Raw genomic sequence first — 15430 nt, 5'->3', positions numbered from 1 at the left:
AACATTTGCTTTGACATTTTTAGGCAAACCATCTTTGTACAGTTCTATCTTCCGTTCTTCGGTTGGTACCAATTCGGGACATAGCAAAGCTAATTCCATGAATCACTGAATGTAGTTGGTGAGTTCAGTACCAACAACTTTCAGGCTTCGTAATTCAGCTTCCAACTTCCTAACCTCGTTCCTTGGACAATACTCGTTGATTAGCATTGTTTTGAATTCTTCCCAAGGAGTATCATAAGCTACATCTCCTCCTACGGCCTTCACATAGTTTTTCCACCACGTGAGTGCACTATCTTGTAAGGTGCACGATGCATACTTGGTCATGTCCTTCTCAATACAACCACTGATTTTAAACACAGACTCAATCTTTTCGATCCACCGGGTTAAACCGACCGGTCCTTCTGTTCCACTGAATGATGAGGGCTTGCAACCTTGAAAAGTTTTGTAAGTACATCCCACACGAGAATTTGGGTTAACTGCAGCACCTCTCGCAGCCTCGACCCATAACATTCTGTCATTCACTCGTTGATTGATGAGTTCCTCGATTTCTTGTTCCGTCATTCGGTTCAATCGCGCCATAATCTTCAATAAAAATGAAAAAAATAATTATTCACATGGAATATTATAGATGTAGTATGTATTTACAGTACATCGTAGCTTATTAATAATATGAACCAGTTATTATTATAAAAGTATTTTCTTCTTATTAGCGTTTTATAATTATATCTAGGGTAGTACCTACCCGTTAAAGTTCATACTTAATAGCTTAGTACGAAATCAATTACTACCACCCAAATAATACTCAACCATGGAAAATTATTGCATTTCACACTTCACTATTTTACATATGCTTATCTTACATCAAACATTAAGCAAACCACACTAGCAATATTATACAAAACATTATATGATCCCATGGTTTAAAACAACAGCCTATCATTTAACCCAAAATGTTTGTGTTCAAAGAAATCGCTTAAAGGTTATCTTGACTATCTCCCTGCGTTTTGGCTGAGGGGCTGAAGAACTGGATGCTGGGATAGAACTAATAGGAATAGCGGGAATAGAGGTGGAAGTGTCTGGTGGATTTGGTGCCACAACATCCTTACTAAACTCGGGATTTGGATTTTCCAATTCAGTAGCCTTTCGTTTCTTTCGCCTTTCGAACTTGTCTTTCGTAATTTCCTGTATTTCTTCCTCCTCAGGATCACTTTCCGGTTCCTCTTCAATTGATTCATCCAAAAATTGTGAGTCTTCCCCAAAGGTATCATTTTCATCATCGGACAGGTTAATGACTGGAACACCATCTGAAGATTCTGGTTCGGAGTCGCTGAATGTGATAACAAGTTCTAATCCAGACATCTATCACATAACAACTAGCACGTTAGTACCACATAATATTTACATATTAATTTTTAACCAACAAGGATAAGCAATAGTTTTCGAAATTAAACACGGTCAAAGTCCAGACTCACTAATGCATCCTAACAAACTCGATAAGACACACTAATGCAAATTTTCTGGTTCTCTAAGACCAACGCTCTGATACCACATGTCATAACCCGTCCTAAACCATAAGGACAAATATAATAACATATGATTTCATCGCGAGGTATTGACCTCTATATGTGACATTTTTCAAAGAAAACTGCATTCGTTTTTACAATACAAACCACAACTTTTATTTAGAATACAAGGTTTAAACAACATAAAAATGATTATCGTTTAGCGATAATCTTAGCCTTACAAACTTTACATGTGATGATAACAATACGATTTCCAACATATTTTACATTACAAATCCTCCGATATGCAGTTTTATTTTTGACACAAATATGCATACTCCAGATCTTGCTTAAATTCAACATGATGCAGCGAAAGCTTTTAGTTATCACCTGAGAATAAACATGCTTAAAACGTCAACATAAAGTTGGTGAGATATAGGTTTAATGCCGGCAGCGTTATAAATATAGACCACAAGATTTCATATATAAACGTTTTAATAAAAATATTCTAAGTTGTTGAGCACTTGATAACCATACTTAACATTTAATCAACGTCGCATATTCCCTTTATTATGAAATCTTACTACACCGTACCAAGTGTAGTCACCGAAAAGAAGTACTGTGCAACCGTTGAATACTGGTCATCCAGTCCGATTGGGGTTGTCAGGCCCGATAGATCTATCAACAGGATTCGCGTTTACAATACCTCATGTAAATAGTAGTTACCAAGTTACGGGGAAGTATGCCAGTGGTACAACTCAACGTAGAATATATATTTTTAATCACTTGTGTCCATAACGTAAATCATAAAATGCATGTATTCTCATCCCGAAATATTTAGAGTTTAAAAGTGGGACTATATACTCACTTTTGCTTTGAAGATATTTAACACGACTTGGTCTCCGATAGATATCACGAACCTAACTATATATATAATATATTAACATATTTTCTTTTCAAATAATCGTTACATATATACTTATAATACTTTTAATATCTATTAGTCCGTAGTTAGCAGTCCGATGTTAGTGGTCCACAATTAGTTGCTCAATAAAATAAATAAAGACCCCATCGTATTCGTATTGATCAGAATTAATCTCGACCCATGGTACCATGTTGTCAAATGACGTGTTGCGTACATAAAGTACCGTGTTGTCAAATAACGTGTTGCGTACAATCATGAGGTCTTATGATTAATCTTCTCGTGTTGTTTACGGGTGGTCCTGAAATATATAAAATCAAATCATAAGTAATTATATATAAAATATCATATTAATTAGAAAAGATATGATTAATCAATTTTTCTCCAAATATTTTCGTAGCTAAACTAGCTTCGGATACCCGATTTTGTTTTAGTCGTAGTTTCTTCATTACAACTCCGTTTTTGTTGGTTCAACTTGCCACTTCCTTGGATTGAGTCAAATTTTAAGAATATGAACTGTAAATACCTTGGTTTACATTCAAAATCACAGGTTATAGTTCAAACTTTAGGTGAATCTTATGGAAGTAATCATTTTTGTCATAAAAACAATATCTAGATAAAAATATTTACACTTTGAGTTAAACCATGAAATTTTTATGTGTTAACATATTCATAAGAAATATCATTTTTCCAAGATATAAACTTCCAATTCAAAGTTTAAAAGGGATTTTAATTATCCAACCCAAAACAGCCCCCGGTTGCACTCCGACGACGTAGATTCAGTTTTTAAGATGTTCTTTGTAAAACCAAGTTATATCTTGTTAAGTTAGCATATCATTATGATATATTACAGGTCTTGAAGTGTTTTAAAAGTTAATTTAGAAGGATCTATTTAGTTTGCGAACAAGTTTGAAATCATTCAAACTATGTTCTTGTTGTTAAAATTTTACAACACAAAATAAGATAGCAATATAAATATGAATCGAATAAGGTTATGAATAAGGTTACTACCTCAAGTTACTTGGACAAAGTTACTGCAAAAGATAATAAAAATCCTAGAACCAAAAGAGTGGTGAAGTTGGATTGAAGATTGGAAGCAACTTAGGACATAAACTTGAAATGAAAGTAATATCTTGTAGTGTTCTTATTTGATCTTGATAGGGTGGTTATTAAGGTGATTCTTGAGAGGATTTTTGCTGGATTTCTTAGGGATGCATGAGGCTTACAAGTGTGTTCCTAGCTAGAGAAATTATGTAGTAAAAATTGAAAATGGAAGAGGTATATAAGGCCATGGAAGAGGTATATAAGGCCATATAAAACGTGATTATGGGGGGAACATGGACAAATTTCCAAACTTGTAATCTTGTGAAATTGTCATACTAACTTACAAATTCTAATTACCTCCTATCTAGGGCAGATTTTAGATTGATTAGAATGTTGATTTGATGTGTATATACCAATAGTAAATACGTATAGAAGCTGGGTATGATACGGGTGCATATACCCTAGATATACGTATAAAAATCTTGAGAAAACGGAACGAGGATTCAAATATAGCTATCTTTTATAAATATACTTATATTGTTTTATGTATAAAAACCCTTTAAAAGTGATTAAATACATATCTATACGATACATATATAAGCATTATAAGTTATATGTATTTATTTCAAAGAACGTTACGTATAGTTATCGTTTTGAAAACTTAAATTAGTAGTTTCAAAATATACTTATAACTCATTGTTATTAGTACACAATGAAATGTTAAACCATCCTTAGATCATGTTAAATATATATAAATACATATATATACACACAAACATATAATTATCGTATGTTATATAGTTCGTGATATCATCGGTCAAATTAGACGGTCAAACGTTGTGTAAAACTCTTTTCAAAAACATAAGTCTCAACAATTTAGATTGCTTATCATGTTGGTAAGGTTTAATTTATATAAATATTAATCTTATAAGTATAGAACGATCAGAAAAATCCGTGTCATTACAATTTATATTTACCTATATCATGTTCATCAAACTAAATCTTTAAATCATTTAATCACGTATACGACCAAGTATAAACGTTATTAAGATCAAATACGTACTTTAGGACAAGTATGAAAAACGGGATGTTACATTGTAGTTAACCTATTTAAATTTGCAAGAATTAAAGGATTATTTATCAAAAGTTAATCAAAAAGAGGGCATCGTTAACTTTCTCTGTTAAGTGTCAACGTGTCATTCAACGTCACATGTTTACATATATGAGCTGTAAAAAAAATCTAAACTAATTAACTAAATGGGTTTCTTCGTCTTCATCATAAACTAAATTCGTGACTATTTCATTTGATGATCTTAGTCGCAATCTAAACATTGAATCATCATCGAGATCATCAAACGCACCTATAAAAAAACAATTTGGTTTCTAGATCGATCCAAGCATGATATGAAGAAAGTAAAAATGTAAAAACATCGCAATCTTCATCTTCAAGTTTGGTTAGTGGTTAAATCTAACCCTAGCAACATTTTGATTCCAGATCAGAGGCAAACCTCACAGTTTTTTGGTCAACGATTAAATTGGACCGATTCTGAGATTTACAGACGTTAAAAGCTGATGTCGAACATTCATATCATGATTTTATGCATCTTTGATTCCTATATATTCATATGAAAACATCCGAATTTGAAATTTGAATTACATAGTTCATATGCAGGTTTTACATATGTACATCATTGATCCTCTATTTTGATGATGTTTTGCTAGGGTGTTCGTTCGGTTGGTTTATGGTTTACATGGTTTATTCGGTTTGGTTTATCTGGTTTTCAGAAATATTTTTTAGAACCAATAACCGAATCAAATTTGACAAAACCAAACCATTCCAACCAAATAAGATATCGGTTTACATGGCTCAGTTTCGGTTTAACCAATTTAAAACTCATTAATAGTTTTATATCTTTTTGGGAAAAGCAAAGATATTTTGTTGATTAAACTATAAGTATAGAATATTGATTAAACTATATAAGTATAGGCGGTTTTAATTTTATAGCATATGAATATGGATAAAATAAATGAAATATTTAATATTTAATATATATATATATATATATATATATATATATATATATATATATATATATATATATATGGGCAGGATCAATGGGGAAGTAACCAATCGGGGGGAAGCGGGGGGAAGCAAAAAAAAATTTTTCTTCGTTTTTTTTGAATTTTTTTTTCCGGCATCAAGATCACACGAAAATATGAACATTTAGAAGAGACACTTCGTGATGAATGTTATTATTTAGGCGGGAAAACGATCGACAAAAATAACATTCAAGATAATATTGTTCGTGAAGAATATGAACGTTTTTTTCATGTTTTGTGAAGTAAAATTTAGCCCGATTTAGAGTTTAGGGTTTAGGGTTTGATGTTTTGGGTTTATTCCATAAAACCAAAACACCAAACCCTAAACCCTAAACCCTAAACCCTAAACCCTAAACTCTAAACCGTTCGTGTTAAAAACTCAATCTAAATCCTAAATCTAAACCCTAAATCTAAACCCTAAATTTATAAACCCTAATATCTAAACCCTATAAACCCTAATATCTAAACCCTAATATCTAAACCCCAATAGCTAAAACCTCAAAATACGCTCGAAAAACACGATAATTGTTATATATTACTTCTTCGAGCGTTTTCCCTCTAAAATAAAAACATTTATCACAAAGTGTCTCTACTAAATGTTCATATTTTCATCTCATCTATAATGTTCGTGAACAAAGTTTTTTCAAAAAACGTAAAAAAAAAAAGATTTTGCTTCCCCCCGCTTCCTCCCGAATGGTTACTTCCCTCTTGATCCTACCAATATATATATATATATATATATATATATATATATATATATATATATATATATATATATATATATATATATATATATATATATATATATATATATATATATATATATATATATAGTATATTTCGGTTTGAAACCAAAAATTTATTATACAAACCAAATCCAAACCGAAAACCGTTAATAAATTCGGGTGAAACCAAAAAACCAAAACAACAACCCACTTTGACAAATCGATTTGATTCGGTCGGTTTCGTGGACGAAACCGTTTAATGCACACCCCTATGTTTTGGTCCTTAATCCTTCACGATTCACGATTAGCACCCATGGTTTGGTTTTAGTGCGAAGACTATGGTGATAATCTTAAGAAACCAAACATTGCAGATTATTTCACAGTTTGCTCAACTTATAATGTTCTATTTCTTAAATGTTAGTGTTTGGTAAATGTTGATATTCAAAGTTAGAGTAATGTTCAAATGAAATGTTTGATTTATGAGTTCTTCTTGATTTCAGGTTCGAAAATTTGCATCTTCAAGTAGACGGGTAATATGTTGTGTTTGGTTTTTCCGATGGTTTGTTGGGTTCTTTTTTTGTGATGGTAGTTTACTTCTTCAAGTAGATCTCGTTTGATGCTGTAAGGAGAAATAACCTTTTTATTTACATTTTAATTTAGGGTTGTGATAAGCAATGGAAGTTTTATTTTGAACGAGTTGCAAGTTGTATTTTTTAAACGTTTTAGTTTCATGTTTTAATTTGATTTAGGGTTCTTGTTGAGGAAGATAAATGTGTTAAATAAAAACCCGATCTATTGCAAGTTGCAAGTTGTTGAGCAAGATAAATTTGATGAAAATTATATAAATAAAATCACCTTTAAAAACCCGATCTATTCATATAAATATTATCAAATATTATATAACACAAATAAATATATTTACGGTTAATGTTAACAAACAAAAACTATGAAATTCAGAGGAGTATAAAACAATGACATAAAAAAATATACATGTAAGCACTTTAGTTGAAAAAAATCGATGACATGTTCACGTTGACACTTAACGAAGAAAGTTAACGACACTTCTCTTTTTTAATTAACTTTTGATAAAATAATCTTTTAAATCGTGTTACATTTTTTTAATTGAATTGTTCAAAAGAAAAAAAAAAAAAATCCAAAGTGAAATTTGTCGTTTCCAAAAAAATAAAAATAAATATAATTAAAAAAAAAAATCCTGTAATTTCATCCTCATATATTCGTAGTCCCAGTTCCTCTGTACATTTTTCTCTTTTTCTCCACCACCAAACAAATGGCTATAATAGCAAACTTTCCGGCAACCGATACATCGTCATCAACCCATTAGCCACCACATGTCTCCACTACCATCATCACTCACCAAACCCCATCAAAACCCACTTTCCGATTTCATCTTTTCAATTTTCAATTTCACCCCCAATTTCAACCCACGAGGTCATTCCATTAAATTCCCAATTATGCCCTTAACCACCACCAAAACAACCACCACCACAAACCACCAATTCGCCTCCCCACAATCCCTATCCGATTGGCTCCAAACCCGTCTCCCGTCCGACTCGTTTTCTACATGGGGGACCCGACCCGGTACCAAAAACATCCATAACTTATGGCTTGAACTCAATGACGGTGAAATATCACTTGCTGACACAACCCCACCTTTCCGTACAGTCGAAGTTGTTGTAGTTCGTCTTAGAAATGATTAAAATCAAATCTTGATTGAAACCCATCAAGAATTATCAAACGGTGAAGTTAGAAACCGGTTTAGACCGTTGTCCGAAAAAATGAAACCTAATGAGACAGTTCAAGATTGCGTTTTTAGGGCTGGTAAGGAAGAATTGGGCTCTGTTATAATCAAGGGTAGTAAAAAATATGCTAAATTTGATGAAATTGTGAAGATTGTACCTAATTCGTATTCGAGTAAAGTCGAAGAAAAGGTGTCGGTTTCGTACCCAGGATTGCCTGCTTGTTATGTTTTGCATAGTGTGGATGCATTTGTTGATGGGTTGCCTGATTGTGAGTTTTATAGTGAAGAAGAAAATGAGTACCAGAATTTGGAGGGAAATAGTGAATTAGCTGTTTCTTGTAAGAAGCATTATTGGAAATGGGTTGATTCTGATGATATTTCATCTTAAAATAAAGGTGAGTTTGAAGTTTTGTTTATTTCGGTTTAGATGTTATGTTTGTAGTAGGAAATTGAAGGTTTTTGTTGCCTATATTGGGTTTTAAAAAAAGTTTAAGCTTTCTGTTTATGGATATGAATAATATGATTGTTATACAAATGGGACCTTGATGTATTTCTAAATTCTGTTATTTTGGGTGAAAATGTTGATAATTTATGGTATTTATTGTTGTTTTATATATGCCCAGTTCATGTAAATGTATGGTTCCGTTCAGTGTTATTAGTTGTTTTATAGGTCTTGAGTTTGAGTGCTTCATATGAGATAAGCTTGAAGTTTGGTGACCTAGATAGAAATGACCAAAATGTATGTTGCTATCCTATGCACTCTAACACTTAGTTTAGCATGGAGGACAACTTTTCAACATGGATGATATGAATATCAAAGAAATATGCCCTGCTAAAATGAGTGAACTTTACACACCCAATACGATGTTTTTTAGTCTGTTGTTGGTTAGGCCTCAAATCATTATGCCAAAAAGAGTTGACCTTTAGAATGCCTACTACAATGGATGTGTACTCGAAACAGATTGGTCGCTGTGTCCGCTTAGCGTTGTACTCGAAACAGATTGGTCGCTGTACAACTTTTGTACAATATAATGACTAAGGCCATGGTCCTAGATTTTCTCTAGCCAATTTTCTGATCTTAGTGTCAAGCTGACTCAAACGTGTCTTATGCCAATTGAAACGAACCATACATAACCATATTTTGCGAGAACTTTATTGGTTTCTTGTTTCTCCTTTGAATATATGATCAGAAGGATGTTATACTAACAGGGAATTCTATATTAAAATAAGAGATGTTGGAATTTTTTTTTTAAATGGTTTTTTTTTTAGAGTAATTACAGAAATGGTTTTTCAAAAAAAAAAAAAAAAAAATAAAATAATTATAGAACTAGGTAAACCGGCATTTAAATAATAGGTTTTTCAGACCGGCATTTCATTTGCCGGTTTGAGCCCTCCTAAACCCTAACTGTATATATACGTAGTACGTACCTGACAGATATGATGTTTATTGCAAACCGGCAAATGAGTTGCCGGTTTGGACCCTCATATTTCCAGTTTTTTTCAGTGTTTTATTACTGTAAAGCTGCAACCTATCATATCATTGTTTGAGTTTTATAAAGTTATTTATAGATTTTTTTTAACACATTTCTATATCTCTATATAAAAACTCTCACAATCTCATTTTTTACACACATTTACACAAAATTCTCTCTTTTCCCTATTATTTTATACACATTCACAACTAAAAATAATGGCAAATCGTTGCTTGATCAACCTTGACGTCCATCATAACGGTGAGCTTTCCGATAACTGTCAGTATTGGTACGACGGGTACACACAATCGTTCGAAGCTCTAGATGTTACCGGCTTTGATGTAGAACGCGTAGTAAGCTTTATACGCGATAGGGTAGATTACGAAGCCGCCGACGTTTGGTACTGTGACAAGGTCGCAGATTTGTTCAAGGAATTTCGATCCGAAGCCGTGTGGGAACGAATGGTCGGAAAAACCAAAATGACGAACAAACGTATCACGTTGTACTGTAGAAACGTGTGGAGCCTTCCCGCTTCGACCGGTCGAGATGATGATACGTCTTCGCATGAGTCGGGATCTCCGACTCGCTATGGCCGTTAAATTGTTGTTATTTTTAATAAGTAATTTTAGGACTTTTTTATTAATAAGTAATTCTAGGACTGTTTGTTATAGCCGTACTTATGTTTTCAATAAAAGTGTTATTCGTAATAATGACAATGATAATAATGAAACCGGCTATAGCGAAAAAGAGAAAGATAATAATAATAATAATAACTCAAACCTATTACAATTAAGCTTATGCATTATAGTATTCACCATAACTATCATAAATCCTACCGAACTCAAGTGCGTCTTCAAAAACGCCAAATAAAACATACAACTCAATTTTTTCAGAAAGTATACACGCTTTCCCAACTAATGTATATCACTCTTCTTCAGAGCACAATGTTTCAGGTTGAGCTATACCTTGTTTGTAATAATATATGTCCATTGAATCTGGATTTTCCGGTAAATTTTCTCGAAGAAATTCATGCAACTTTTGCATATTAAAGCCACGAACATCAACATTATCAAATGTAGTCTTCTCGCCTCCTGAGAATTTTGTCTCATCTTCAAAATCGCAGCCGTAGTATACGTCAATTGAAATGTACATCGGTTTCATGTTTAACATGTGTTTATGCAACTGTCATAGTGCACTTATATAACCATAACATAACATAAACCGGCTATCATAATGCCGGTTTCAGTCTTACTATTCATTATTTATCAGCTTTTACTGTTCTTTGACAACTTTTTCTGAAATCGGCTATCATAATGCCGGTTTCGGGCTTACCATTCATTATTTTTAAGCTTTTACTGTTCTTTGACAGCTCTTTCTGAAACCGGCTATCATAATGCCGGTTTCGGTCTTACCATTCATTATTTTTCAGCTTTTACTGTTCTTTGACAGCTTTTTCTGAAACCGGCTATCATAATACCGGTTTATCAATCCCTACTAGTCTATATAAACACACATATACTTGGTATTTTTATTGTATCAGTCTTTTCATTCTCACATATCACTCTTTTTACTACACAAAAATGGATCCTTGGATTGATGTCTACTACAAAGGTTGGTATACTGTCGACATGTCGCGGTACATACTGGGGGGGGGGGGGGGGGATCGTTCCCACCCATGAATGTTAGAACTATGCCTCTTTCCAAGTTGTTTGAGTGGATCAAAGAAAAATGTCCCATCGAACACTCGGGTGTGATGTATTATCACGTTGGCTATGAAAAATTTGTGTTGCTAAATGAGGAAGAGGAATGGGATGAAATACGAACACGGGCGTTTACCAGACGTGAACCTATTGGCTTGCATCTCAAACCTATAGGCTTGAACCTATAAGTAATGTTTTTAATGATAATGTTGTGTGTTTCGTTTTAATTTACTTATGTAACTTTTCTCTTCTTCAAAAAATATGTAACCGTGTTTATGTTGATTAATAAAAGTGTTGTTCAAAAATTGTTATATTATTAGGAATAATATACTGATAATATTAATAAAGACGTACTGATATGATATTATTAAACACAAACTAATACATAATTTGAAACTTAAAATCATAGCCATAATTTAAAAAACAGATAACACATAACAAACTAGGCGACTAGACGATTTCTTTCAGGAATACGATATTCACCGGATGTTGATATGCCAAGATGTCGGAATAACTTGGTAATCATCATCCCAAATGGTAACGGTGCATTTAAGCTTTCCCTTGCTTCTTGCATTCGATTAACCATGATGTATCCGACATCGAAAGATATACCATTCGTGATCCAGTAAATCATAAGAGCTTCAATTAAAAGCACACTGTTAGAGTAATCGTCCACCGCACAAATGGGACGACCGGTTATGTTGCTACGAATGATAGTATATATTTTCAGTTTATTGGCTATAAGAAAACCAAAAAACATCTTTTGTATATTTACACAAATGTTAAAACGATGATCTTCAACACGTGTGTTAACCACATCATGTATAGAAGTGTCGGCAACAACATGTGTCTCAAGGAGATCGCCATCAATTTGACTGGTAGGATTGTAAAATTGCAATCCTCCAGCTGGGAGTCCCAAAACATTGTTGAAGGTATCCATATCCCAGCAATATGGTATACCTTTCAACATAAACCTAACATTCTTGTCTTATTCAGAAAATGAAAAATGATGATAGAACTCACGTACACAATCAGGGTATACAGGGAAAATGTCAGTTATGATACACAACACTGACAATTCTTCAAACTGTTCGTATGTTAGTTCATGATCTTGTCTTGGCTCAGTTCCTCTTAAAAAACAAACACCATCGAGGATTGTCCTGTGAGATATTGGAATTTGACGACGACGATTCATAATCAAGAAAAAATGTGAAAACTTACAATTTGATATGCAATTTTACAATTTTACAACAGCACTCAATACTATTGTCCATTTAAATAGAACTAAAAAAAAAAAAAAATACAAACCGATCTTTAAAATGCCGGTTTAGAAGTTTATACGGGTCCACAACGATAACCTAAAAACCGTATAACAGTTTCGTATAAAAACAGTTAAACCGGCTTTTCATTTGCCGGTTTGGTGTCCAAACTGACAAACCGGTACCTCAATCATCGGTTTACCTATTTATGTAAAAAAAAATTCTTAAAAACTGTTTCTGTAAAACCTATAATTATATTACTATTTTGAAAAAAAATTCGAGATGTTGCATGGAAAGGAGACATAAAGTACAGTACTTTTATAGTGTTTTTTGTCTAGGGATAAATAATATGGGATGGAGGGAGTACCTCTTAATAATGCCTAGCACGTTTTATTGTTAATCAAATTAAGCATACTGAATTACTTTATATCTCATGACCCTATTGCCCTATTGGAGTTATCTAGTTTTGGATATGATATGAGTCTGATCATATGCAAACCAAGAGATTGTTGTAATTTCTGCAATAATGTACCATTTTTTGTTTGGATTTAATTTACTATGATGCTGACCATACATCAAAAAAGATTAGGGCCTTTTGCATTATGAGAGTTTTGTGGAGATTGTTTGTTGTATAAAATTGATTGAAAATGACTCCCATTCTCTGAAAATAAAGTAGTTTCGTACTTGGTAAGTAGTTTTCATCTTCATTGGTTTGATGAAGCGCCAAAAAAAAAAAATAAAAAAATAAAAAAAAAAAAAATCCAGTATTGGCTGTTAAGATTTTGACCCTTTATTTAAGCAAGTTCTTGCAATGTTACTGGTCTATGTTTATACAACTTATTTTAGCTGTATAGAGTTCTCCCTGATATTTATGATCTACATAAAAGTATAGGCCAATTCAAATTTGCTGTTTAAGTTTATCACAAACGGTCGAATGGGTTGAAAGTTACCCGAAATCTATCTTCAGTGCTCCTAAGTCCTAAATGGGCTCGAAAGTTACCTAAAGTCTATCTTCAATGCTCCTAAGTTCTATATTGTCCTTATATTCAAAGAAGTTTAGATAGATGACCTGTTTCACGACCCGTGTTGCATTGTTAACCCAACTCACCCATACGTTAATCTTTAATAGGATCTCCACTTCAATGAAAAAAAAAAGAAGTGATTTTTTTTTTTTTACTTGATTCATTTATTTTCTTTTTCCTGGTTGAAAAGAGGAAGTTGTAATCCTATAAATTGGAATTCTTGGCTTATAAGTTATAACCACTTTGTGATTCTCTTCTAGTTCCTTGCTAGAGAATCCTTTTATATGAAACGCCGTTTAAAAAAAAAAAAGTTAGGATCTGCACTTGAACCAAAGGACCCTTTTTTTTTTTTTTTTTTTTCAATAGCTCTAAAGGGCTTTTTACATTTATAAAAAAGGTAATCCATATATATGAAACATAACATAAAAGTATATATCTTTCTTTATTGTCCCAATCAACTATAGAACAAAGATTAGCCCTCTCATCATATCAGGCTGAGAGAAGAGATAAAAATAGAAGATAAGATGTACAATCAAACCATAAACACCTCACTATAACTTCACATATTCAATCAAGATAACTCGTTGTCGAAATGGTGTCCAATTAATGATATGACAAGTATTTGATGATCAGACTGCATCAAATGGTAGTCAAACAACGACTCACTTTCGTTGAGGTCAATGGACCTGCAGGTGCAGATGAACCAAAAGGTAAAACCGAAACACAATTTACGTTAAACCTATACCGGCTGGAGACCCAAGTTCCCACCTTCCATCTAAGTTGTCCATTTGCCTTAAAATTTAGAAATAATCTTCCCGCCATTTGATCTCGACTCATTTGAGAACTGAAAGATGGATCGACAGGTAATTCGGTTGCAACCAAAACCGTTGATATAAGATTATGGTCTTTATGTTCTTGGTAAAACGGTGCAACAGATGAATCGAGGGTTATCTGTTGACCCTTGTAGGAAGCATAAACTTGGATTTCGTCGTAGTAAATACCAACTTTTTGATTTGGGTTTACTGAAAGAAAGGTGATTTGAATGGATGAGTTGAGAAGATGAGATCCCGAGAGGGTAAGTTGGTAAATATCGGCGTCTTTGAGGGCAAACTCTGGTTTTGTAGGGAGGAGTATGAACCATACAAGAATAATGAGCAAGAGGATTGAAAGGATGAAGGTAGTGAATGTGTATAATAGTTTCTTTTGATGTTTGCTGATATTTACTAGTTTCTTTTTTGCACAATGTTGGGGTGATTTTTCAGTGATTTGAGACATGATTTGTATGATAGGAGGAAATTTGCTATGCTAAGCTAAAGGTGGTGTGGAAGGTTATATATATATATATATATATATATATATATATATATATATATATATATATATATATATATATATATATATAGTGGATCAATCCATGGATAAGCACTAAATGGGGTACAAACGGGATAAGTAAAATTTCAAAAAAAAATTTTTAAAAAAACGATCCTTTAATATGCAAATAGAAGAAAACGAAAAAATTTTAAAAAGTTTTTTAACAAAATCGTTAGAAAATCGATGATGAATGGTAAACATCGATGATGAATGGTAAAATTAACCATTCATCTAGTTAATTTATCATTCATTTTGTTCGCGATGAATGATAAAATTAATCAATGCTAAAAAAAGCAGATGAATGGTTAATTTAACCATTCATCTGTTTATGATGAATGTTAAAAAAAAACAGATGAATGGTTAATTTAACCATTCATCTGGTTTTTTATAGCATTGATTAATTTTATCATTAATCGCGAACAAAATGAATGATAAATTAACTAGATGAATGGTTAATTTTACCATTCATCATCGATTTTTGAAAGATTTTGAACTTTTTTTTTATGAAAAAAATTGATTAGAGGTGCATTTTAATGCAGATTTATGAATGTAAA

The 15430-nt window shown here is 32.5% G+C and overlaps 1 protein-coding gene and 1 pseudogene across 1 annotated transcript; one reads left to right on the top strand and one right to left on the bottom strand.

The window, feature by feature from the left end:
- Positions 1–7775: 7775 nt before the first annotated feature.
- On the top strand, positions 7776–8617 carry LOC139869042 (uncharacterized; annotated as a pseudogene).
- A 5299-nt stretch (positions 8618–13916) lies between these two features.
- LOC139867082 (NDR1/HIN1-like protein 26) lies at positions 13917–14819 on the bottom strand. The gene has a single exon (XM_071855410.1). It carries the CDS (start codon positions 14778–14780, stop codon positions 14145–14147), a length of 636 nt encoding a protein of 211 aa, XP_071711511.1. The 5' UTR covers positions 14781–14819; the 3' UTR covers positions 13917–14144.
- Between the last annotated feature and the right edge of the window lie 611 nt (positions 14820–15430).

This window comes from Rutidosis leptorrhynchoides, chromosome 9 (assembly GCF_046630445.1).
Source record: "Rutidosis leptorrhynchoides isolate AG116_Rl617_1_P2 chromosome 9, CSIRO_AGI_Rlap_v1, whole genome shotgun sequence".
In the NCBI taxonomy this organism is placed as follows: Eukaryota; Viridiplantae; Streptophyta; class Magnoliopsida; order Asterales; family Asteraceae; genus Rutidosis; species Rutidosis leptorrhynchoides.
The sequence above is the reverse complement of the archived record's forward strand: the minus strand, read 5'-3'. Positions and strand labels throughout refer to the sequence as shown.